Here is a 26139-nt window from a genome sequence, read left to right on the forward strand (position 1 = left end):
AACAGGGGGAGAAAATTTCAAATCTTGAAAATGCTTCTCGAAATCTTGTTCATATACCTTTGACTATTTGCAAAAAGGCTTTGAAAAGATTTTCCAAAAGAATTTGCAAAAACAAAACAAGTGGTGCAAGCGTGGTCCAAAAACAAAACCAACCATGCATATCTAATAGAAGTATAAATTGGTTTAACTCCAAGCAACCTTTTGCACTTACCTTATGAAAACTAGTTCAATTATGTACTTATATATTTGTTTTGATTTGTGTTGGCATAAATCACCAAAAAGGGGGAGATTGAAAGGGAAATAAGGTTTAACCTTTTCCTATAAATGATTTTGGTGGTTGAATGTCCAACACAAATAATTAGACTAACTAGTTTGGTCTAGATCATATATTCTACAGGTGCTAAAGGTTCAACACAAACCAATATAAAGATCAAGTTAGGGTTCAAAAAGAAAGGAGTAAAAGAAACCGAAGAGAACTCTGGTCTGGCGCACCGGACTGTCCGGTGTGACAGTGTCCGGTGCACCAGGACCGTACGACTTCAAACTCTTCACCTTCGGGTTTCAGAAGCGCCGCTCCGCTATAATTCACCGAACTGTCCGGTGCACCAGCGGAGCAATGGTTAGCCAGGGCAACGCTCGACTGCAACGGTCGCCTGCAACGCTACAGTGCACAGACAATTCGCGCAGAAGTCAAAGCAGCTACAGAAGAGAGAAATCGAGGTAGAGATACATTGGAAAAAGTAAAATATGTATTAGAAAAAGATAAAATTGCATTGAGAGGTGAGAATAACCATTAATTTAGAACAAAATTTGAATCCTATAAAGTCAACTATTTTACGAGAGTGGAGTAGAAATAGAATCTGCTCCGGTGCATAAACATTTTTGTTTGTTTGTTTTTGCCATGTGCATACACAAAAAAATGGCGTAAGCCTACAACAAAGCCAATCTACTACGCACCGCCTGTCCGCAGCCGAGAAGACCCAGCTGCGAACATACATGTACACTTGCACAGCGGACAGCATGATTAGGGCTACGACGCAGAAAACCCAAGCGTTTGCAGAGCTACCCTTGGCTACAGAAACGTTCTGCGGAGGAGATCAACGCGGTTGCATTTCTTGGAGCATAGGGCCGATCCTTTGGGCGCCTAGAAACAAAGCGTCAAGTAGCACCAATGCTCCGACCTGAAGTTACAGGAGAAACAAAGAAGACGTCAATCACTCAATCCCCTCTCCCCTGCAAAGCTATTAGTTCGAGTGGCCGTCTCCTTGAGATTTTAATTACCAAGCGACCAGTGAAGACGAGCCGGTATCCCAGCCCTTCCCTTGCAGCCTGCGCGCGTTGCTGGTCCGTCCACCTGCAGGGGAGAGATTTCCAAACGATTTGCTTACTGCTCTATGTTTAGTAGTTAAATGGGGCTATTGTAATAGCTGTTCTATAATGCTGAGACATATTAACTGCTGTCAGGTTTGAAGTCGCTATCGCGCTCAACAACAAGTGTAATATGGTGTACACTGACTATAATCTGACCGGTCAGTCTGTCGGATTCAGAGTCAGTAGCAATCTCATATATTAACTGCAGTTTCAGTTTTCAAAACATGTGTAAGGGCAGTAAGGCTGTCTGATTGTCTCCAATAGATTGTGCATATGGTCATGAAAAATGCTGCTTTGTATTGTAGATTGCATTATGAATTTGTTCAATGACTTTATAGTGTTAGAGTATATTTGGTATTTTAGATATTGTGTCTTGTACAATGATATATGTTAGAGTACATTTAGTAGTTTAGATGTTGTATCTCGTAGACTACCATATGTATCGGTGGGTTACCTTATCTTCTAAGTCATGTACTCTATATAAATCGCATATGGCTCATTGGAATACATCCATCCAATTACAATAATTCTATTCTCCATCATGATATCACAAGTTTAGGTTACGACCTAAGCTTCCCATTCCGCTACGCCGTCGTGTCGCCCCAGGGAGATCAATCTCCGCTGGGGGCTCGGTCTCGTAGTTAGATGCACGATCGACCCTTCTAATATGTCACACCCATCGTCATCGTTAAGCTTCAATAAATTAGGGACTCACCGGTTTCTTGACGCGTCCCGGTGGCTGTTTGGGCTCTCATACCTGTTGGATCATGCCTTGTCCCTTCTGCACACCGTCGTGGCCACGACATCCATGCCTCCCCTCCACGCGTCGTCATGGTGACGATTCTGGAGAGGGTGTGACTCCATCACAGTCGAAGGTGGCAGCAGCCCGCTACGCCGCTACCAGGCCACGCATGGCGGGCGTCCCTCCGCCATGGGGCGTGGGCCCCTGTGCCGCTAACCTCCACCCAGTGGTGCACACGGCTCTTGTGTCGCTGACGACCTCTATGCGATGGATCGCAGACGCCAGCACCGTCACCGGACCTCTGCACCCTGGCTCCCGCTCGCTCAGGGTGCAATCGTACCTGACGCGGCGGCAGGTAGGCTGGGTCATGCGCCCCCTGCCTATTAGCCAGGTCGAGCCTTTGTGCTCGCAGTGTGTTTCTTTCTCTGTCTTTTTGACTGAGGTGAGTTGGAAGAATGGATTGGCTACGGTTACCTGGTGATGTACCCAAATATATTGTCGTTCGAAGTCCTTTTGTTTTTTCGATTGGTGATCGGACTTGCGTCGCCCACTGCCCATCGACCACATGCATCTTAAACATTAGCATCGACAACACCATCATCTTCATCTTCTTCGACTATGCTGCATCGTGCCCTGCGACGTACCTGAAACGCACGTGTGTGCCATACCTCAAGGCCTGCACGACGACCTACACCAACTCATCCTCACCACCACCGATCGAGAGGCTCCACCTTCGACATTGCCTTCACCATCATCGTCTCTGCCTCGCACGCTCTCGACCTAATCAATCAATTATGTGCGACCATCCTCCCATGACGTATGTTGTCTACTGCATGCCTCTCCAAGTACAAGGGTTGTCGTTGTGTCACCTCCTCAAGAAGCAACGTCGTTACTGCTTGTTGCCATCCTAGTCGTTGCCCCTACATTGTCGTCAACTACTTCGTTGTGTGCCTCTCACACATGGACTACCCCAACTGTTCGTGCTCTTCACCTTCTTCGAGTACAACTATCTCAACACTCTAGCACCATCGCGTCTCTCCTTGTGTGGTGCGGCTCTCTCACAGCTGCAACTCCAGAATCCTAGATGTGTCACCCATCACTTCTTCGACTTCATCTAGCACAACCTCATCACCAGTGTTGTCCTCTCGTCCTCGTCTACTTTGTCCAGTCCGACAACCGCCGACTAGATTGACACCTTCTGCCTCGTCATTCTTTAGTGCACAACCTTCTCCGCTAGTCCCTTCAGACGCTGACACATGGTTGGGTCCGTCCATCTAGTACGTCAAGTAATGGCAACACCGGTGTGTGCCTTCATCCCCAACGTGTTCTCAGGCTTGGCAAACCTAGCACACGCCTCAACCGTGATGGTTCGACAATGTCGACTTTGGCATCAACCTTCTTCATCGACTGCGTCGCCATCTTCGTCTATGGCGCTTCCTCCTGTGCGCCACCACACTTCTAGCATGCCCGCGACTTGGGTGGCTCTAACTTTTTGGCGACCTCGACAACTTCCATCGATCACAACTATCCTTCACACGACATATCGACAACAACTGCCCGTCCTCATACTTGACTACCTTGACATCAACACAAATGACTATCGTCTACATGAGCTAGTCGTCGGTTTCTTCTCTAGCCATTGCATCTGCACTGCGATAGCATCATGACTGCAGGGGAATGTTAGTTTATCGACTTCTTCTAAAGTCCGACCGTCTGCGATGCTCCCGCTACGATTGCGGGGGATGTTAGAGTATATTTTGTAGTTTAAATATTGTGTCTCGTAGACTGTCATGTGTGTTAGAGTATATTTGTTAGTTTAGATATTGTGTCTCGTAGACTGGCATGTGTATACGTGGGTTGCCTTATATTCAAAGTCATGTACTCTATATAAACCGCCTAAGGACTCAATGCAATAGATCCATCCAATTACACCAATTCTATTCTCCTTATAGGTTATTTTTAGCTCAGGGATTTTTTTTTGTCTGTAGCATGAGCTGAGTTTTTTTTGTCTGTGCCAGCAAATTTACATGGTCTAATAAGCATAAATCTCCCACTTTGGTTAAACTTGACAGAATCCTTTGTACTGATAATTGGGAGAAGTATACCACATGCTTTGCCTGGTTCAAGACTAGGATTGGCTCTGATCATACTCCTCTTATTTTGTATACTGGAGAGCAAGGAGCCTTCGGGCCAAGATATTTCTTTTTTGAAGACCAGTGGTGCCAGAATGAAGGTTTTATTGGCATGGTCTAGGAGAAATGGCTAGAGTTCAGAAGAGTAAATTAGTCCATGGTTACTTTCTAGATAGGTGGCATGGTTGCCTGCAAGTTTTAAGGAAATATCTCAGGGGTCGGGAGTATGCAGAAAGAGCAGAAGTTACAGCTAAATAGGAGGATAGAGGAGCTAGACTTAGGGGGTGTTTGGTTTAAAGAATCAATCAATTCTAGATGAGGTGATGCATCATGAGTCCATTCCACAAATTTAGTGGAATGAACTCATTCTTCATATTATTATTAATTATTAGCCTAGAAGGATTGAAATGGTGATGGATCAACTCATTCCATTCCACAAACCAAACTATAAAGTGAGGAGTGACAAGATGATACACTTCCTCAATCCTCAAACCAAACACGCTATTAATTGTTGAAGGGGAAAATTTATTCCCTTCTAATGCTAAAGGGGGGTCACGATTCTGTAGTGGGGTACATAAAGTCAAACATCTCTTCAAGTGGGAGCAGTCTTTCATATTCGTAATGGGAGAACTTGTAAGTTTTCGGATGACTGTTGGCTTCATGAAGTTCCTTTAAAGATTCTATATGAAGGTCTCTACAGGATGGTTAGAGATTCTAGTTGTTCTGTTAGAGGTTGTTGGACCACTGATGGCTGGGATGTTGATTTTAGGAGATCCCTGTCACCCCACGAATGACAGAATTGGCTGGGCTTAGTCAATGATCTTCAGCCAATATCTTTAGCGAATAGGCCTGATTCTATATCTTCGGTGCTCGAGCTCGATAGGTTCCTGACTGATATGGGTCTAACCAGCAGGATAGTTGGGATTTTGTGGAAGTGCAAAATTCCTTTGAAAAGTAAGTTCTTTCTTCGGCAAGTCTTCAATAACAGCCTCCAAGTGGCTCAATGTTTAGTCAAGAGGAGCTGGAAGGAGAATGGTAAATGTTGATTATGTGGGAATTTTGAAACAATTGATCATGTTTTATTTCATTGCCATCTAGCTATTTGTCTTGGGGAATTCTGAGAGAAGTGTTCAAGAGAGATCACACTCCTTTTGCGCTGGACTTCATTGCAAGTTGGCTTCAGGGCAAGGGGCCCTTGCCTAGTAGACTTTAAAAGTTTTAATGTTCTTTTTTGCAGGATTTGTGTGGGCTATTTGAACCACAAGGAACAAGATGGCTATAGAAAAAAAGTTTCCCCATGCTCCAACTGATGTTATATACACTGTTCTATCAATGTTGCAGAAGTGGAGTATTCTTCTTAAGGACGTGGACATGGAGCACGTGATTCAACTGAAATATGAAGTTCTCTGCTGGATGAAGAACTTTCACCCGTCTACGCTGGTGCCATCAGATGTCATGGAGACTTAAGTCTATCATAGTTCTGGAGTGTGTAGTGGTCTGTGTTCTTTTGTTGCTATTGCTAGCTTAAGTCTGTGTCAGTCCCGGAGGGTCTAGTGGTTTGTGCTCTTTTGTCGCTGGCAACCCCATCTTGATGTATCTGATACTTGTTACGTTGCTTTCCTAAAAGCAGATGGCCATCCTCCTTTAAAAACAGTGCTCATTTTGTTCAAAGTACAACAGCTGACATACAACTCAGGTCATGGAACTTACCCAAAGAATTCAGAAATCCCTCCAATTGCAGCAAGCTTGAAAGGCTGGGAACCTTCCCTTTCAAAATCCTAAAAGAAAAGAAAGACAGATTCAGTATATGATAAAAAACAAGCAAGAAATATATGAAGGGGTCAATAGGTGATTTCTTTTTGGAAGGTACGAGTCACAACCTCCTCTTCGGCAGCTTCAAGGCCTCCTTGTACCCAGAACAAATTTTCAAAACCAGCATTGTACAGCTGTTCACAGGCGGCAAGTGATCTGGCCACATTTTGGAGGGAATTGTAATATTGAAACAACCATTAAAAAATGATGCACATAGGCTCTCGTTTATTCTGCGATATTTCTTAGTTTGTACATCTACATGCTAGATGGTAGAATGCGAAGTACCAATAGCACAGATAACATGAGATCTTCCCAGGAAGAGTGATAGGATGAACTTGTCAACACAAATAAAAAACTGCCAGCATAAACAATTCACCTGAAGATGTACAAATGTATGAACATATGTAAAAGAAAAACAATAGATGGTTTTCCACAAGGATCCAGAAACACTGAAACAACAAGACAGTACTCTCTAAAAAGGCCCATTACTGAATGTGCTATCGAAATGAAAGCAAGCTGAAAAATATAAATGTATTTTGGCTGCTTCACATGAATAAGAATCCAGCTTCAGTGAGAGAACAAGAAATCACCTAAGTCCTTTCTGGCACACTAGCATTATATCTGTATCTTTTGAAAACTTCTCCTCAACCTGCTGTACAAAGTTCCTGCCAATTTCGTCTACAATCAGTCTCAATTACCCTGCTAGGATCAGAACAAGCTAGTTCAACTTCAGTTGATGTGAATCATACTTATTCAAGGACAATGTTGAGCTGCCACTCCACCAGCCACCTATGCAACAATAATGCGAGAATTTAGTTGACTAAACAATCTTCAATCAGTAATCTTTTTTCGCGAACACATGCAGGAGAACTGTGTATCTTTGTATTAAAGAGAGATCAATTATTAATCTAGAAAAAGAAAAAAAAGGTATATTTGGATGCAGAATCCAACACAATGTGCAAGAGTCAGGACCCCATTTAGACGGTAATAGTGGCATACCCATTACAAAGTTGCTGACTTTTTTGCTAAGTCCGCCCAGATCAACCGATGCATCCACATCAAATATAGGAATCCAGGTAGAGCCTTTCACCCAAGCCTGCAACACGCCAGTTCTGGAATCAACAAGGATAAAGACAAAACAATATACACCAGAAACAAGTTTTTTGTATATTTTTCCTATATTTTTATGGGAAGTGTTTTATAGTATTACACACCAGAAACAATATTACCTTTTGACGCTCGTTTGAGGGCCTAACATCCAAAAGAACCTTGTCCGTCAGTTTGAACGTATAGCCAGCTTCCCTCGGTGTAAGGGTTTTAATTTTCTGCTCCCTAATCTTCAGGCAGAGCATCCCACAGTTTGGCAAATGACCAAAGAATCAGACTGTTAAGATCAGGGAAGGGGATCGGATTGTTATAGCATGTGCAAGGGGAAGAACAAGAGGGAATACGGAGGGACACGAGAGCCAGACGGCGTCTCGTATATTCAGTAGTATTTTCTTCCAAAAGTTCATCCCACATTACAATAGAGCAGCATATATAATAGGTCTTAGCCAACGTCTAGCAGCCTATTTGGCCCACATTGGCCCAGTAACAAGCACATTTGGCCTGCGTGTACGCTTGGAAAGCCTCTGCTTCACGTTGTCTTCTCCTGCTTCTTCCGTTTCACCATTCCCAGTATCTCCATTGCTGACATCCGCCGGGGCTTCAGGACCTGCTTGTCCCCAAGCAGGTGCTCGTGGAAAACGATCACGGAGAGCAGTAGCGTCTTCCCAAGTCGCCAACGCTGCATCCATCCCAGACCAAACCACCTTGACCTGTGCCACCATTGCGCCACCTCTCTGTACCAGTCGTCGTTTAAGGATGCGGACAGGTATCTGCAGGTGATCAGCTTCATTTGGGAGCGATGGTATAGGAATCTGGGTGGCTCCAATTGCTGCTTTGAGTTGTGAGACATGGAACACAGGGTGGATGGCTGAGTCTGCTGGCAGCTGGAGCTTGTAGGCAACAGGGCTGATTTTCTCGATGATTTTGTAGGGTCCAAAAAATTTGAATGACAATTTATGATGAGCACGTGTAGCCACTGACGTCTGAACATACGGTTGGAGCTTCAAGAATACCCAATCGTTGACAGCAAACACTCGCTCCGAGCGATTCTTATCAGCCTGCTTCTTCATGCGGTCTTGAGCCCGGAGTAGATGCTGTTTGATTAGCTTTTGCATCAACTCGCGCTCCTGAATCCAAGATGCTAGATCAGGTACTGAGATAGCTGTTTGAGTGGTGATACCGAAGTGGCGTGGTGGATATCCATACATGACTTCAAACGGTGATCTGCCCAGGGCTGTGTGGGTGCAAGTGTTGTACCAAAATTCGGCAACTGAGAGCCATAGAGACCATTTCTTTGGACACGCATGGACAAAACATCGAAGGAAGGTCTCCAAACACTGATTCACTCGCTCCGTTTGACCATCGGACTGTGGGTGGTAAGCCGAGGACATACTCAGCTTGGTGTCAGTTAACTGAAAGAGTTGCTGCCAGAAGGAGCTGGTGAATATCTTGTCACGGTCGGAAACTATCACTGATGGAAGACCATGTAACTTGTAAATGTTGTCGAGAAAAAGTTTGGCCACTTTTGCTGCGGTGAAGGGGTGAGCCAGGGGCACAAAATGACTATATTTGGACCATTTATCTACAATGACCATAATGCAGTTGTAAGTGGTGGACAATGGCAGTCCCTCGATAAAATCCATGGAGACAGTGTGCCAAGCGTGCGGTGGAATGGGAAGTGGCATAAGGAGACCTGGGTATTTGGTCCTCTCAGGTTTTGCCTGCTGACAGATTTGGCATGCTTTGACATAGTTGTGCACTGCTTGTTTGATGCCAGGCCAGTAGAAGAGTTGTTTCAGCCGGCTGTAGGTTACAGGTACTCCAGAGTGTCCGCCTATGGCTGAGGCATGAAGGGCATCGATGACTTTATTCTGCATCACTCGATTATTTCCCAGCCACACTCGACCTTTATATCTGATCAGACCATCCTTCAATGAATAATTGGTGGATTGGCCAGTTTGAAGAGCCAATTTGGACAACAACTCTTGAGCAGTGGGGTCTGTAGCATATCCCTGTATAACCTCTTGAACCCAAGTAGGTGTGCACTGAGACAAGGTTAAACATTCTGCTGAATGAGACCGACGGGAGAGAGCATCTGCAGCAGCATTATCAGAGCCTTTCTTGTAGATGATTTTGTATTGTAGACCAGCCAACTTGGAGTAAGCCTTCTGTTGCCATAGGGTATGCAGCCTCTGCTCATTAAGTTGAGTCAAACTCTTATGATCTGTGAAAATAAGAAATTCAGCGAGTTGCAAATAGGATCTCCAATGAGCTACTGCCAAGACAATTGCCATGTATTCTTTTTCATAAATGGAAAGGCCTTGTGTCTTTGGTCCCAGTGGTCGACTTAAATATGCCAGTGGATGACCATTTTGCATGAGCACTGCACCTACACCGTTTGTACAAGCATCTGTGCAAATCGCAAAGGGCAAGTTGAAGTCCGGTAGGGCTAAAACTGGGGCAGATATCAGGGCTTGTTTCAGGGTGTCAAAAGCTTGCTGGTGGTCAGTTGTCCATATGAACAGTGTGTGTTTTTTGAGAAGATCAAACAATGGTCGACTGATAATACCGAAATGTCTAACGAATTTTCTGTAAAACCCAGCGAGTCCCAAGAAACTGCGTAGTTCTTTAACTGATGTTGGTGTTTGCCAGTTGGAAATAGCCGTGATTTTAGAAGAGTCTGTTGCAATTCCCTCATGGCTAATGACATGGCCCAGATATGAAATTTCAGTTTTGGCAAATTCACACTTGGAAAGTTTCACCTTCCACTGGTCCTTTTGCAGTAGCTGGAGAGTTTGTCTCAGGTGTTGCAAGTGTTCATCAAAAGTAGAACTATATATAAGTATGTCATCGAAGAAAACCAGTGCTGATTTCCTTAGAACTGGGGCCAAGGTCTCGTTCATTGCTCTTAAAAATGTGTTGGGTGCGCCCGAGAGACCAAATGCCATGACTCGGAACTCGAAGTGTCCTGTGTGGGTCTGAAAGGCTGTTTTATACTCCTCGCCTTGCTGCAAAAGGATTTGATGGTAGCCAGCTTTGAGGTCCAATTTGCTAAACCACCGAGCATGAGTTAACTCATCCATCAACTGATCGAAAATTGGTACTGGATACTTGCTTTTCAGAGTTAAGGCATTAAGATGGCGATAGTCCACGCAAAAACGCCATGTCCCATCTTTCTTCTTAACTAGCAGCACCGGAGAAGCGAATGGGCTTTGGCTCTTCTGTATCACTCCCTGAGACAGCATATCAGCCACTTGACGTTCGATTTCATCTTTCAAAACTGGTGGGTACCGATATGGTCTTACTGAAAATGGCTGAGCACCTTGAATGAGCGGAATTGCATGGTCACAGTCACGGCTAGGAGGTAAACCCACCGGATCAGCAAAGACTGCAGTAAAGTCTTCCAAAATTTGAACAATGGCAGGTGGCATAGGGTTTGTAGCAACCGAAGGTTGAGTGTCGACAGATGGCGATGACAATAACATGACTTGAACAGTAGTGCCAGCTGGAACTGCAGATGGTAGCCCATGTAATAGAACAGTAGTGCCCTTGTACGGAATGGCCATCCATTTACTAGCCCAATCAACTTTCATAGGACTAAAGGTCTCCAACCAATCCATTCCCACTACTAAATCATATTTGGATAATGGTAACAACACGATATCCGAGACAAAACTATAATCCTGGATAAACCACTCCATTTGCAATAATTGGTGTTGACAAGAGAGAACCTCCCCATTTGCCACTTGAACTGACATTGGTCGTGGCATATCTGAAATTCCTTGCAGAGAGGACAATAATATGGAGCTGAGGAAAGTATGGGAGCTACCTGAGTCCACTAAGATGAGTAGAGGTATAGACTGAATCGAGCCTCTGAACTTCAATGTGTGGTGTCCAGCAGCACCTGACCAGGCAGCCTGGGAAAGAGCCATCATGATATGTGGAGGTTCAGTTTCTTGATGTTCTGAGTCACTGTGGTTACTGATTAATTCCAGTACTTCTTCGAGAGCATGTAACTGAACCGAAGAAGCACATTTGTGTCCATATGACCACTTCTCAGCACACCTATCACACAAGCCCCTTGCTCTTCTATAACTTCGCAGAGATGCCAGTTTATCACCTTGAGATGTGGGTTTACTCATATGGCCAGACTTAGCATCTGAAGAAGCTCCCTCATGCTTGATGTCATCAGAGGATGATTGATAAGTCCTGTGAGCCGTCCGGTGGAACGATGGCTCATGTCGTCGAGGGCGTGTAGCATCAGCCGCTTCCTCCTGCACCAAAGCAAGCGCACAGGCAGTGTCTAGATCGGAAGGACGCTGAACCATGACCACTGGTTTAATGTCTGAACGTAACCCATCAATAAATCGCATGGTGTAATACAAGGGATCTGTTCTAGATTCATAAGCAGCCAACTCATCAACCAGAGACGAAAATTGTTCGACATAGTCTGCTACCGAACCAAGTTGCTTGATATGAAATAATTGGCGAATTAAGGACTCGTGTTGCTCACGACCAAAGCGGTCATGGACAAGTGAGCAAAATTCGAGCCATGACAGTTGACGAATCCTACGTTCCACAGACTGTAACCAACGGGATGCGCGACCATCAAAATGCATAATCGCCACCCGCACCCAGACACTGTAATGGACCTCATACATATCAAAATAGCTTTCACATTTGGATTTCCATAGCTGTGGTTGGTTACCGTCAAATCGAGGAAAATTAATCATAGGTAATCGACCAAAACCCCCCCGATGCTGCTCATGGAATTCATTGGAGTAGAACTGATCTGAGTTAAGTGGTGGGGAATGGTTCGTACCCTTGACCGGGTCACGCGTTTGGGATCGGAACCCAAACTCGCGATCCCGGTGATGTTTGTTGTCGCGGTGGCCTAACGGCCCGTCGGCATTGATTCCGTGAGGTGGGCGCCCGGCGGCCGACTCATGTTGGCCGAAGAGACCCGGCTGGTGGAAAGCGGGAGTCCGGTGCTCGCGTTCGAGGAATCGCGTAGCCCGTGTCACCTCCAAGGACAGATCGGCGACGCGCTTCTCAATTGTGGGAGTCCACTGCTCGAACTCTGCTTGTGCCATCTCGACAGTGATGAAACGCGCGGTCGCACGTTGTTCCGCGTCGTCGACGCGGTGCGCGAGGTCGTCGTAGCATTGCTCGAGGTGGCGACCGAGGGCGACGCAGCGATCGTCGAAGTTGCGCTCGAGAAGGCCACAACGCCCTTCGATGGCGCTCGTCAGACGGATTTCCATTTGCTGCAACTCCTCCAGCACCTTGGAGACGGAGGTCTCGGCTGGTGCCATGGCGGCTGAACGTGGTCGACGCGGAATCGGAACCGTGAGATCCAGGGTGTAGGCTCTGATACCAGATGTTAAGATCAGGGAAGGGGATCGGATTGTTATAGCATGTGCAAGGGGAAGAACAAGAGGGAATACGGAGGGACACGAGAGCCAGACGGCGTCTCGTATATTCAGTAGTATTTTCTTCCAAAAGTTCATCCCACATTACAATAGAGCAGCATATATAATAGGTCTTAGCCAACGTCTAGCAGCCTATTTGGCCCACATTGGCCCAGTAACAAGCACATTTGGCCTGCGTGTACGCTTGGAAAGCCTCTGCTTCACGTTGTCTTCTCCTGCTTCTTCCGTTTCACCATTCCCAGTATCTCCATTGCTGACACAGACATCATATAATATAATGTGCTGGTGCTAAATTCAAGCACACATTGCATTTACACGAAAAAAATAGAAGGAAAAAAGCATTCCAGCAGTACTGCAGTTTCGAGCTGAGAGTAACTTGAGGATAAATTTGCACTGCAAATAAAATGAGCAGGGTTACAAACGAGGTGAAAGAACCTCACCAGGGCCTCCCACCGCCTCCTGGCGGCAGCCTGCTCCTTGGTCTGTCTCAGCTCCTCGTCCTCTTCCCCCTCCTTTCCTCCTCCGACCACCGCCCCCATCCTCACCACCCCGCTCCATCTCTGGACAGTGGACACACAGGGCCATGAATGAACAGAGCACAGCCAACGAGAGGGAGATGCTCAAGTAAAAGCCCCAACCTTTGAAGGGAGGAGACCACGGGCAAGGTGTCGGGGGAGGAAGCCGGAATGCGCCACGGCCGGGGTGGTGAAGGCGCCGGCGACCCTGCAAGCGAGGCCGAGAGGTGGCGCTGCCATTTTTTGTTGTTGATGTGCTTGCTTCCAGTTCCAGGCCAGAGGAAGGTCCCGCCGCGGTTGTAGCTGTGGAGCGTTATCCCCGTTGCGTTTGCAATTGGTGCAACGGGAGGCCGGTGGGGCCCGGACTGAAGACTCTGGAAACGTGAAACTTCAGCACGGCTCGACAAAAGCACAAGAACTACCCCCCACCTTCCCCAATCCGCAGCAATTCCATTCCCCATCCCACCGCTTCCCCACCTCTCCCCCACCCGCGCGTCCGGCCGGGTGCCCCAATCCGATGGCTTGACTGGTCCCACAACGCACCGACGGCGCCGACAAGCTCCCGTCACGCCGCCGCCGCCGCTGGCGGCGGCGGCGCTCGTCGCGCTGGCTGCTACGGCGGCAGCATGGACACCGCGCTCTGCGACGACCTGCTGCAGGTGGTGTTCGGCCTTCTACCGCCCTCCGCTGCACCGGCCGTGTCCCTCGTCTCCCGCCGCTGGCTCGCACTCCTCAGGGCCGCGACGTCGTCCCTCAGCCTCCGCCTGCCTGCCTCCTCGGCGGCGACCCTCGCCGCCCTGCTGTCTCACTACCCCTTCCTCGCCGCCCTGACCGTGGTCTCCGCTGGTACGCCGGTCCACGACGCCGACGCCGTGCTGCTCGCTGTCGCGGCCGCGCCGGCCGCTTCCCGGCTCTCCACGCTGCGGCTCTTGCCCGATTGGGCGGTCTCCCCCGCCGCGCTGCTCACGGTCTGCCCTGCACTCGCCGGTCTGACGTCGCTCCACCTCACCGCTGTCCGCCCCCTATCTTTCCGCTGGCTCAAGCTGTTGCCGCGCCTCAAGTCGTTCGCCCTTGTCAACTCCGCCGCCACCGTTGACTCCGCGGGCTCGAGCTCGGATGACGCCGACGGCGAGGCCGAGGACGTCGCAGGGACATTGCCGCTGGAGAAGCTGTCACTTTGCGGCATCCGCTCCGGCGACCGCGGGCTTGGGTGGCTGTGGCGGCGGTGCGGGAGCCTCAAGTGGTTGCAGCTGCGCGCCTGCGACGGTACCGGGGACGGGCCCGCGTCGCTGGCCTTCGCGGGTTGCCTTGCTGGCTTGCTCGCGCTTGAGCTTCGTGCTTGCCGTGCTGTCGCCGACCGTGTACTCCTCCTTGCAGCCGACCATTGCCGCACGCTAACGTCCCTCCTGGTCTATGACGGCGGCGGCAGCGAGGCCCTTCACCGGTTCATCCAGCAGCGTGCTGCTGGTCTGCACACCTTGGACCTTCGCCTCCCGCTTGACCTGCACAACGATCATCTCCTCGCCATTGGAGCTGACTCAGTTCACAATGCTACACATGGCCTAGCTTCACTTCGCCTCCAGAGCTGCGTCCTTATCACAGGGGACGGCCTCCGGTCCCTGGCACGCACAGCCGCCGGAGCCGGCATAGAAGAGCTCGCCTTGGTGAGTTGCGACGTGGTGGAGCGGGAGCCCGGGTTGCTGACATTCCTCAGTCAGAGCATGCCGCGGCTCCGTCGACTTAACCTGTCTTACAATGAGACACTGAACGACAAGGTGATCGGCGCCATGCTTTCATCCTGCCGGAATCTCATCGACATCAGGCTCAGGGGGTGCCGGGGCCTGACGGGAGGCTCGCTCCTCTCGCTGCTTAGGCACTGTGGGCAGTCACTGGAGATCCTTGACATCTCCCGCTGTCCGGGCATTGCTGTAGGTAACGTTGAGCTCTTTGCCCAGCGCGCCGCTAGGTTGAATCATGTGATCATCGAGGAGAGCGCGATGTCGGAGGAATTGAAGGCAATCGCTCAGAAAAAAGGCATGAAGGTTGGCTCATTGCCGTGCGAAGGAGGACCATTCTGAAGTAAGGTTATATCTCCTTCAGAATGCAGTTCCATGTTCTGTGCAACTCGATTTGTGAATGTAACCTTCACTGGAATGTTAATAAAATATTGCTGCTTAGTACTTGTGTATGCAGCTTTGTATCTGCCTTGTAAGCTTATTATGACTAGCCTCTTGGTGCCTGCTTGACATGTAAATTGAGCGCTAAAGGTGTGCTGTTGTATATGTTCAACAATTGCCATGGAATAGTACAGAAAATTCAAACCAAGAGAAAAATGAGCCATCCGGCCATTTGATGTTGGGACGATGTGACTATCAGTTGTTGGAATCATCGGCTGATATTGTATTAGAATGAGTAACACGAATTGTAATGGAATAAATGAAACTGTAACGAAACGACTGAAACTATAATGAGATGACTAAATCTGTAATGGAATTACTGAAACCGTAACATGAGACTGTAATGAAATGACTAAAACCGTAACGGAATGACCAAAATTGCAATGGATTGACTGAATAAGTGGATGGATGAAACTATAACAAAATGATTGGAACTTTAATGAAATGAATGAAATTGTAACAGAATAACTAGAACCATCACCCCAACAGAATCAATGTGCACGGACCTAATAAGTGGATTAATTGGATCCTTTCCACAGTGTAGTAGGCTGGTTCCACTGGTTCATCAGTTGGCTGACTGGTTAATTAGTTTGTTGGACCATAGATTTAGATTATACACCGATTCGTTCTAATTTATTGGTCATTTTGATTTTTCTAAAACATATTTTTTATTATATATCTCAAAAACCAAAACAACCTATAATTTAGGGGGAAAATGACAATCACGTGAGAAAAGAACTTTACTCCGAAATCATTGCAGCATATAGTTTGACATATAACTTTCACTCTTTCAGTGCTCTTCAGTTGCCCATTTCCTTCGTGGTAACGTTTCAGTCTGTTCCCTATTCCGTGATTGTGCCTAAGAAATTACAGGTATCATTTGAAAATCTAAATCTTAACATAATACATCCCGGTCCATACATCTGCTTCATCCAGTACCCAAAAATACATTAGAAATTATTGTATTCGAGAAAACCAACATTAAAAATAGTTCTGAGCAGTACATAAATGTTTTGGGTGTTTTCCTCATCACGTCTGCTATGAGAGCTAGAAAATAAACAAAGTTAAATATATTAAGTTAATTATAAACTTACATTACACCATGCAGATGTTGAAGTCAGCTAGAAGATAATCCATAGCATATGGTACCTGAGAAAAGAGACATCAGATCTAGTCTAGTCATGAAATGTAAAATTCCAATATAATCTAGCCATTGATATCAAAATATACCAATTATCTCGAGAGTTCAGCAGCAAATATTATATAGTGATAAATACAAGAGACATCTTGATCTTCACATTAGTGGGTTTATCTTAATTAAGCTAAACTAATGAAAGATCACAAGTGTCCTAACTCCCAAGTGGCCAGGTGAAATATGAAAAGACATGTCATCCTTCACGTAAAACATTGCCAAACTTTTATCACAGTCTCTACATATGATATCATGACATCTCGACAAATTTTATAATTTTTTACTTCGTTTGTGTTTTATACAAATTAGAAACAGTTACATTACAAATTCGTGATCATGTTTCGTGAATATGATGTTCGAAATTTCTGTTTTGTTCCTAAATAAGACCTCAACTTATACTCAATAATGCGAATATTATTTTTTGCATTCACTGTTTTCTATTATTCGAGTGACTTCTAATTCAAATTTGAAATATCCGAAGCCGGATGCAAACTAACTCAGTTTGTAGCTCCTTGTATCCAACACCTGAAGAAAAAGCAGCTGCAACATATACCCAAAGTATTATATCCAATCAGCAATTAACATATATTTCTTCCGTTCTTTTTTATTTGTCATATTTTAGTTTAAAAATGAATTAGTGGACGACAAATATTAAAAACGTAATTAGTATGACGTATGACAGATAGAACAGTACTTGGTGACCTACGATTTTGCGGTTTTCTTCTGAATATTTTTCTTCAACTTAGTTCCGATCTGTACACTCGTAATCGTTCGCAAAAGTGCAACACGTTCCCGGTTGGACCGTTCCATCCAGATAACACGCTAGAGCGTATGCGGAATTTAAAGTTCGCTAAAATGCTTCTGAACACAAGTAATCTGTAATCCATATACAGAAAATGCTTTGGTTCTATGACCTGCATGCCTGGTGCAAACCAGATTTGTTTTTTGTTTAACGAAATGAAATTGTGCACTATGATACATATATTGACCCAAAGAGATGGGTGAAAAGAACGGCAAAAAATTAGCACCTTACTCGATACAGACTGCTCTGATTGAGTGCCAGAACCGCATACATGTTTGAATATTTTATTGTACACGCCCCATAAAAAAATTCAAGCAACAAGTAGCACCTACAAATGGCGTATATTTTACAGCTTTGGCAAAAACATACGTGTGTTCATACGGAACGAGGTATGCGCCTGCAAACTTCAGCATTTCTGCCTTCAAATAAACGCAATGAAAATATTATGCTTACCCCCCACCCGTAGAATGTGACTATAAATTGGCACTGAGAAATCCAAACTAGTGATAGTTGATGGTGCAAAAACACCAAATTTTCTTGCTGTACACAATAAAATTCTGATATGGCTGAAAATAAGATAGTACAATGAAATAGTGGGTATGTTACAATTCCTGCAAACTAAGTGTGTCCTACTAATCTCAGTTTCATCCACTAAGCAGGCAGTGGCTCCTCCAAAACTGTCGGCAAAAAGCATATCATCAATGCACCATATATATAAACAAAACTGACTGCAAAAGCATATCATACAAAACTAAGGGTGCCTAATAAAAATATATAACGAGGTGATTACGCGAGACAGAAACCTTTGGTTTTTTCTGGAGCTTCAGGCCTCTCTGGCGCTTTCATAGGCACATCAGGGAGCTCAATAGCCTCATCTATGTCCTCAGGCACAGCTTCTGTGTCAGCCGGAGCTTTCATTTTCTCTTCAGGTCTTACTTCAGTAACAGGAGTGTCTGGCAAAGACTCGACGGCAAGCTGCAAAGAAAGGCGATGTTAGAACTAAGACTTCAAACTAGCAAGGCGGAAACAGAAGTACAGAACCGTCTAAATCTCACTTCAGATTCTGAAGCTTTTAAATGTGTTTGTGACGTTAGCATTCATATGGAATCAGGTCGTTACACATAATTCATGATTTCATGGGCCTTCTTTCGGGTTCCGCGCGAGCAAAAACAATATTTATATATCACAAGAGGATTTATAACCAAGAGTGAAACATAGATCTGGTATAAGGGGAAATTTTGAATTTTCAGACTCATTTGTATAAATGGCATAATTTTGGGTTCCTTCTCAACAGAAAAGAACTCCAGATGCTTTATTGGACAAACCTGAGCTTCTAGGTTTTCAAACTCAGCCATAACAGCTTCTTCATCCTCAGCCGAGAGCTGCTCACCCAGAACAGCATTTATTTCCTGAAATCGGCAGTGATTGGTCACAGATAAAAAATAGGCACATTCTTTTGCCGTTGGGGCAACATCACAACAATTCAACAGAAGGTATGCTTTTTATGAGGCCCTAAAAGAAAAGCAGAATATAGAACTACTTGTATACAGGTCACATTTTTCACAAGGGTGATAAATAGCAGTCCCAATCATATTTAGTCATTTACTACCCACATACAACATTACAACAATGCTCAAAACTATTTATGATGAAAATCTGGAAATAGGCACACAATCATAGTTGCCACAAGTGACTGGATTGAAATAGGCAACACTTATATTTTCAGACAGGATATGGATGCACTCATAATTTCATTCTGGCGTGTTGCTATCACAATGACTATACAGTATGACAAGTTGCTGGCGAAAAAAATCAAAGGCGATATTCACAACGTCCGATTGTATGTATCTTAATAAAAATGCTGCAAATGAAGGTGCTTAGAAGAGACAATCCCAAAGTGATTGACAGCGGATGAACCCAAAGTGCATAGCACCCCTATAGAAATGATCAAATATTAGAATGAATGTACAGGTAGAGTTAATTATACTTACATCTTGATAAGCCTTAGCCTCGGCTGTGTCATCCATCAGCTTTTGGACATCATCAATGTTTATCTCATTCTGTATAGACTTAAGGGCAGCGTTTCCAGCCTTCAGGCTTTCAAATACAGCCTTTTGTTTACTTGCTAGTTCAATATCTGAGAGCTAAACCAAGCAGACGAAAATACTTTCAGGTTATCATACATCAAATTACAAAACTCTGTGCTCCTTAGCTTCAATAAGAAATGTAGAACTCCAGCCCTACACGACAATATTAATTGGTATCGAAGAACAATTATTTGAATGAACTACAAACCTGTTGTTCAACATTCATTTGCCATGTGTCAACTTGTTTCAACAGCTCTTCCTGAGCTTTCTTCTTCTTCAGTGCAATCAAAGCTCTGTCTCTCTTCTTCTGTTGAACCAACTGCCGTGCAGCTTCCTTTTCTGCTTCAATTACCTTCTCAAGCTGGAAGGGAAGAGAAGCATACATAAACACACTCCTTCGATACTTTTAGCAGATGTGTGTGAGGATCCAAGGCTATGGTAATGTTGGAAGTGCAGGAGAGGCAACAGCCTGCGTGCTGCTGGGATGCTGACAAGCTCGGACAGGACGACGAAGCACAATGCAAAGGTGTTTGGGCAGTCGTGGGTGAATTAGTGTTGTGCAGGCCCATGTAAGGGAAGACATTTATATATTGATGTAAGTGTGAGGAGAGGGTATCGATATTCAGAACAAACACAACAGTTTATCTTCCCATAATCCCATCACTACTCATTTCTTCTTCCTCACGCTGCTGCTACCTGTTCCATCCTCCTCTCCTCTCCGTAGTGCTAACAATGTGATATTGAAATGATTAAATATGAGGAACTCAGGATAATAAACATCTAATCCGAATAGTCAGCACCTGCTGACAGGACCACCGGTTGTGTTAAGCTAGAATCAAAATACGAAGTATACCATCCAAAGTACATTAAGTTAAAATGCCTCTAATAGCGAGCAAATTCAACAAAATGCAGCACCGATTATTGGAATACACTAACGTGTGGCCAAAGCAAACACAATTTCCGGAATGCGCGCCAGAAACTGGTGTATTGATGTTTGGACGAACAAAATTAGCAGTTCTAACGTTCACAATGAATACTGGACTATAGCATGGAATTAGGAGAGATTTTTTCTCCACTCCTGATCGCCAGCCAGATATGTCGACCTGGATCGGTGCTGTGACACGACTCTAACCAGGGCGCCCTATGCGAAAGCAGCCAATTGATACACGTTAATCGATCCCTGCAAAACTAGAAACTCGCGAGTTACTTCGATCCAACTCCAGATCCCAATTGCCACACACACACACACACCCGCTTCCGCGCGACGGCGCGAGACGGACACCGAATCTGATACGATCCCACAGCGAGGAGGCAGAGAGACGGCCGGAACTCGACACGGGCGAGGGCGTCGGGCCATCCGTAGCTCAGGTTAGGACAGGGTGCCGCGGAAGGGGAGGCGGACCTGCTGCTGGAACTGGGCGAGCTTGCGGCGCTGCGTCTTGAGGGTGAGGATGGCCCTGTCCACTTCGGTGATCTTGGGCTTCTTCACGAAGATGTTCCCCATCCTCGCCGGTTGGGGTTCCGCCGCCGGCGGAGTCGGAGATGAAGAGGGAAAGGTGGACTGGACGGGGACGAGACGGCCACGGCAGTTGAACCGGGGCAGGGTCTGCTGGCCGTGTCGTGCTCCGGTGGTATACCCACTGCCATCGACTCGAAACTTCTTTTTGAGCATTTTTTTTGTACGAGATTTGAGAGGTACTCACTCCGTGAATTGCATCGTTTTTATTTTTTACAGTGAGTTATAGGCGAGTATAAAGTCTAGTTTGCGTTCGAACTTCAACCATATCTTACAAAGATCTCTAAAGCCACCATTCTAAAGATCGACATCCCCTACGAATCTTATGGTGAGCATCTTCTTTTCTGCGTCATTCTCTATGTTCTCTAACCTGCATAATTGATGACATTAGTTTAAAAGTAAAGGCGACATCATTCTGACAAAGCCAAATAAACCAAAACATTGTTACCATCCCAATTAGAAGTTTTTTTTCCTATGTGATGTTCCCTTGTTAGATTTTAGCTATCCAAATCATAATTAATAATTAACATTGTTGGTTCTCTCTGTTTATAAAGCAAAGTAAAAAATTCTCTAAATATTTCCAGTAAGGTTATAATCAATAAATAGATGATGAATAGTATCATTTTGATTACAGAAGTAGCATTCTATACTACCTTTTCGACCGCGTTTAGCTACGAGAATAACACTCATCCCTAAATACCACAAGAAATTATAATTTTGAGAGAGAGTTTTAGTTTTTAAAGCAACATATGTGATTTAACGAGGGAGTATCTATTAAAAGGCAACACATTGAGTAAATCGAGTAGATTCCATTTTCGGTGGGCCTCCTAGAGGAATTTGTCTCTCGACCCAAAAATCAATTACCAATAAATTTAACAAATTATGCCACTCGATAGGTTTTATCCCAACAATAGCTCTGCGAAAAATTAGGTTTGGTAAATTTTTCATTCATAATATCTTTGACTAAAGCATTCTTTATACGCACAATGTTAAAAGGGTTTAGAAAAAGGCCTTAAGTGGTCTATTCATGATCCATCTGCTCGACTTAGAACCTGGTGGTTTGACTATGGCCTACTTAAAACTTCCTCCATCCCATAATTCTTCTTTAATATTCATGAGACCAACCTAGAAGTGTGGGTCTTCTATTTTCTCGTGACTTAAATATATGGTTTGGACTATAATTAATTATTTTTTAGAATTCATTGCCATGTATCATCTTCATTTAACAACTTAAAAAACTACTTACTCAATAAACAAATGTTCTTAATAACCAGATTGGCTACTCCCAATCCGTATACCTCATTATACCGACAAATAATATTCTATTTTATCAGTCTTTATTTTTTTATAAAATGCGCATATTGCAAAAAAAATGGAGCAAATATGTCTTTATGTTTCAAATACTCGCTCACCTAGCCAACATAACATATATGTCTTTCTATTTTATACTTATTCAAACATAGATAGAAATCATATCAATGTAGGGTCACTTTAGTATAGTATAAATAAAAGAATAAATAGTATCAACGTACGGGCGTTTTGGTAGTATAAATAAAAGGATACGGACTATTTTTGGAGCAGAAAAACGTTTTCGTCCCGTTACATTCTCAAGGATCGTCGTCCACATTTAATGGCAGAAGAAGTTGCTAACGTCGATTAGCATGGTCGAGTACCAATGCTGATGTCTTCAAGTTCTTTGCATTCCTGATAATTTGGACAACGCTGATGTCTTGAAAGTCATTGCATTCCGGCTTTTCTTAAATATGTTTCACAAGATAGAGGCGATCGTCGTGAATTGAACTATTGCATGTTGCGACAGAATGCAGTGAGTAGGAAGAGGATATATAGGAATGGCAATGTGTAGGTGTAGTGTGAGTGTGGAGCAACCATCCACCCATGCTGTTATCTGGCACATTATTAATTAAGCTACACCGCACCCATAATGCCTAAGTGCTGATTTGGTGATCAGGGATCCCAAGGGGGAGAAATCCTCTTGCAATTCAATTTTGAATAACAAGGGGATTCCTTCCCCATGGATCCCCTTGGGATCCCTGACCACCAAATCAGTCTTAATGGGTGGATTTTTACACCCGCACGTGTACCCCCTGGATATCCACTAGGTGATCAACAATGACAAATAGTTAAACAAAAGTACCATAGATAGCAAGAGAAATACATATATAATTATTTAGAAGCATATAATATATGATGCAATATGAATCCACCTTTCAAAGAAGTAAAGATTAGTAGATGACCTAGGTTTTTAGCTAGACCAAAATCATGTGTAAACAAGGACTTGAAGTTAGTAAAGTCTCACACAGCACTAATCCATCATTTTGCGGATCGGATGTAGACCTATAGAGATAAAATTTGTATTTGACACCCAAATCGTGACGTCAAAAACTAAAACCAGTGGGCACCTGTGGATGAGACACAAGCCTTTGGGAGGTACTAACATCAATTCCATAATACCCTTCTTCTAATATCAGCCCATCATTCTTGCCGACCTATCTTCATATTTCAGCCCAACTTGGTTGTAAGGCCCAACTTCATGATAGTCCACCATCAAATCAGCTCACATCTCACCTGCTGGAAGTAAAGTCCTTACCATAAGTTCATGTTCGACGCTGCTGCCATCCCACTCTATGCACCGCCAACTATCTCTCTCCATCACGTGCTCGCTAGTGTAGTGTCCAAATGGTCGCTACCCCCACTATCTGCAATGCCTGCTCTCTTCCTCTGCACCTTGTTTTCGTCGGTGGTGATGACCCTAGTGAGTACATCACTGTCGACGACGACCTCATGCATCCTCGCTAGATTTACGGGGATAGAGAAATAAATATGACACTTCGCTGATACGAGTTACAGGGAGTCAGGGACGATAGAGAAAGCAACGGAGAGACTCGTACAGATGGTGTGAGCTTGATGAGCTGTTCATAGTGAATTAGAGTGCCATCCGCAAACCTTTTGAGCAAGTTTGGAACATACGACACATTAATGGAACTTTAGTTTTTTTCTACAACGAGAATATATATATAAAAACTGTTATGAATTAATACGACACAAAGTAGATCAAACACAGATAAGACACAGATTTAACGTGGAAAACTCTTCCAAAGCGAATGGGAAAAAACCACGGACGCCGGCCAGCAACAATATCACTATTTTTCGGGTGGTTATAAATCACATGAGATTTACAATAAGGTGACGATCTCCTGCGGATTACAAGTGTATTTATAGAGACGAAACACTAAGATGAGTAGAGAATGATCCGTAGCGTGGGGACGCTCTGGCCCAAGCCTGTGATAGGCCTCTGCTTCGCTCGTCAACTTGATCGCTTTTTCAGAATTTAAATCACAAATTCAACATAAACAACAAATCAAAGAGCCCTGTCCGGCAGCCCAGCGTCACCAAACTGTGTTTGCTACTGAAGAAGACTACTAACCGTCCGGCCCTGAAGGCATGCGCCGACGCTGCTGGTGGACTGGTCATGCACACGGCGCCGCGTACGTGCTCGCCGCCCCGCATGTAGATGTAGTAATCGACTACGAGCTAGCTGCTCAGCGCTCCACATGATCTGATGCTAATATGCTAGCACCAAATTCTGTTCGACGGATTCATCATCTATGATTAGATGCAATCTCATACTATCTTCATCTTCATCAGGCTCACTATCACACTTTATATCTTACTCACTATTTTAAACTACAATATACAAACAGTATAATTTATAATGCTTTACATGACCGTTTACATAGCCTGTTGGAGATAGACTCAATATATCACCTACTCTCAGATTATTTTTTAAAGAATTCCTACAATTTTACACTATAGGACGGTCTTCCCCAAGTAAGATTGCACGGTACATAATGGATATGACGGATAAGATTTAATATAGTTAACTAAATTATAGAGAATTAAAACTATAACTCTAAATTTAAACCAGCTCAACTTCTAAAGTGTTAACTAAATTATAGAAAATTACATCAACATTTATATCTTCAAATAGGTTACCATAAAAAATATTTTATAATTAATGTATAGATTCCTTAAAAACAAAAATTGCACTCTCTTTTTTAAATAGAGAGGGTAATTACTCCTTCCATCCCATTGGTTCAGTCGTGCATGTATTTTTAAAAATCATTGTTTTAAATCTTTGACTAATAATTTAGTACAAGAATATATTTTTAGTGTATGTATGCTATATATTTGGATTTATATAAAAGTAATTTAAGATGGTATTATTTTTATTTATTGATTATATCTTTGAAAGGTTTAAATGATGAAAGTTTTGCTTTAAAGACGGTGCCAAAGAATTTATACGTCCTAATCAATCGAACGGATGGAGCATTAAATATCCGATTGTTTGTTTAAAGGAAAATATTTTTTTTGATAAATGTACCAATCAGGATTTTTCTGTTGAACTTTAGCTATGTCACAATGTTCAACAAAAGGAAACATCAAACACGTGGATCCCGGTCAGCAATCTCGGACCACAAAACCCATGCGTTTCCCGACCTGTTCCCAAGACTTCGGTGCCGTTTGGTTCAGCTTCTGGCCGAATTCTGGCCGCCAGAAGCCGAAGCGTCTCCCAAACGCCTAAATTCTGGACCCGCTTTTGCGCGCCGCGCTTCGACCACATTTGGCTAGGGTTCGCAACCCGCGTCCCTCACGACGCTCTCGTCCCCGACGCAACTCGCCGCCGCAGCTCTCCTCCCCGTCGCATCTCCCGCCCCCGCGCTCGTCGTTGGCCGATAGCCGGCCTCATTCGCGACGCCCGCGGCGCTCGTCTCATCCCCCATCACATCTCCCGCCGCTGCGCTCGTCCTCTTCGCAGGTAAGCTCCTCTCATCCATGGCGACCCTCTCTTGTTTCTCCTCCGCCGCGGAGGTCGTTTCGACGGTTCCGTGACCCTTTCAGTTCTCTAGGGGTTTGACCGCGGATCGTCAAGGTGCGACACGTCCCAACATCGCCTCTCGTCGTCTTCGCAGGTACTTCCTCTCCTCCATCCCGCCCCTCTCACAATCTCCTCTGCCGACGCCGTCGTTTGGATCTCTCTCGTCTCAACCTAGTACGGATCCGATTGTCCCCCATGTAATGATTTGTTTGTTAGCAGCCGATTGTATCCTCCATCCCGCCCCTCTCACAATCTCCTCTGCAGTGGTTAAGTATCCCCCTGTATTGAAGCATAGATTTGTTTCTTTGTTAATTGAAGCATACATTTGTTTGTTAGCAGCCGAGGTAGTAATTCGTT

The 26139-nt window shown here is 44.7% G+C and overlaps 3 protein-coding genes across 5 annotated transcripts; 1 reads left to right on the plus strand and 2 right to left on the minus strand.

The window, feature by feature from the left end:
* Positions 1–768: 768 nt before the first annotated feature.
* Positions 769–17489, minus strand: LOC100274541 (uncharacterized). Of its 3 annotated transcripts, NM_001360606.1 has the most exons (10): positions 13235–13407; positions 13037–13156; positions 7287–7394; positions 7057–7153; positions 6807–6846; positions 6648–6722; positions 6126–6213; positions 5956–6023; positions 1282–1354; positions 850–1181 (listed from the first exon to the last, which is right to left on the minus strand). In NM_001360606.1, exons 1-10 carry the CDS (start codon positions 13349–13351, stop codon positions 1098–1100), a joined length of 870 nt encoding a protein of 289 aa, NP_001347535.1. In that variant the 5' UTR covers positions 13352–13407; the 3' UTR covers positions 850–1097. The 3 variants fall into 3 exon arrangements, with proteins under 3 accessions (XP_035823743.1, NP_001347535.1, XP_035823742.1); XM_035967850.1 differs by lacking the exon at positions 7287–7394 and having other exon boundaries at positions 769–1181; positions 13235–13410; XM_035967849.1 differs by lacking the exons at positions 850–1181; positions 1282–1354; positions 5956–6023; ... (3 more) ...; positions 7057–7153; positions 7287–7394 and adding exons at positions 7506–12849; positions 16383–17489 and having other exon boundaries at positions 13235–13485.
* Positions 13601–15436, plus strand: LOC100278330 (uncharacterized). The gene has a single exon (NM_001151641.2). It carries the CDS (start codon positions 13738–13740, stop codon positions 15187–15189), a length of 1452 nt encoding a protein of 483 aa, NP_001145113.2. The 5' UTR covers positions 13601–13737; the 3' UTR covers positions 15190–15436.
* Positions 17490–17790: 301 nt separating the features above from the next.
* LOC100272755 (uncharacterized) lies at positions 17791–21016 on the minus strand. Its single transcript, NM_001360607.1, has 6 exons — positions 20772–21016; positions 19578–19730; positions 19274–19426; positions 18608–18691; positions 18086–18257; positions 17791–17959 (listed from the first exon to the last, which is right to left on the minus strand). Exons 1-6 carry the CDS (start codon positions 20871–20873, stop codon positions 17934–17936), a joined length of 690 nt encoding a protein of 229 aa, NP_001347536.1. The 5' UTR covers positions 20874–21016; the 3' UTR covers positions 17791–17933.
* Between the last annotated feature and the right edge of the window lie 5123 nt (positions 21017–26139).

The sequence above is a fragment of the Zea mays genome, chromosome 5 (assembly GCF_902167145.1).
Source record: "Zea mays cultivar B73 chromosome 5, Zm-B73-REFERENCE-NAM-5.0, whole genome shotgun sequence".
Lineage (NCBI taxonomy): Eukaryota > Viridiplantae > Streptophyta > Magnoliopsida > Poales > Poaceae > Zea > Zea mays.

Coding starts and splice junctions, on each gene's coding strand:
- LOC100278330 (NM_001151641.2), top strand. CDS start 13,738: ATGGACACCGCGCTCTGCGACGACCTGCTGCAGGTGGTGTTCGGCCTT.
- LOC100272755 (NM_001360607.1), bottom strand. CDS start 20,873: ATGGGGAACATCTTCGTGAAGAAGCCCAAGATCACCGAAGTGGACAGG. Junction 18,692..19,273: donor AGGCTAAGGCTTATCAAGAT/GTAAGTATAATT, acceptor TGCCGATTTCAG/GAAATAAATGCTGTTCTGGG. Junction 17,960..18,085: donor AGCTCCAGAAAAAACCAAAG/GTTTCTGTCTCG, acceptor TTTTGCCGACAG/TTTTGGAGGAGCCACTGCCT.
- LOC100274541 (XM_035967849.1), bottom strand. CDS start 12,674: ATGAACTTTTGGAAGAAAATACTACTGAATATACGAGACGCCGTCTGG.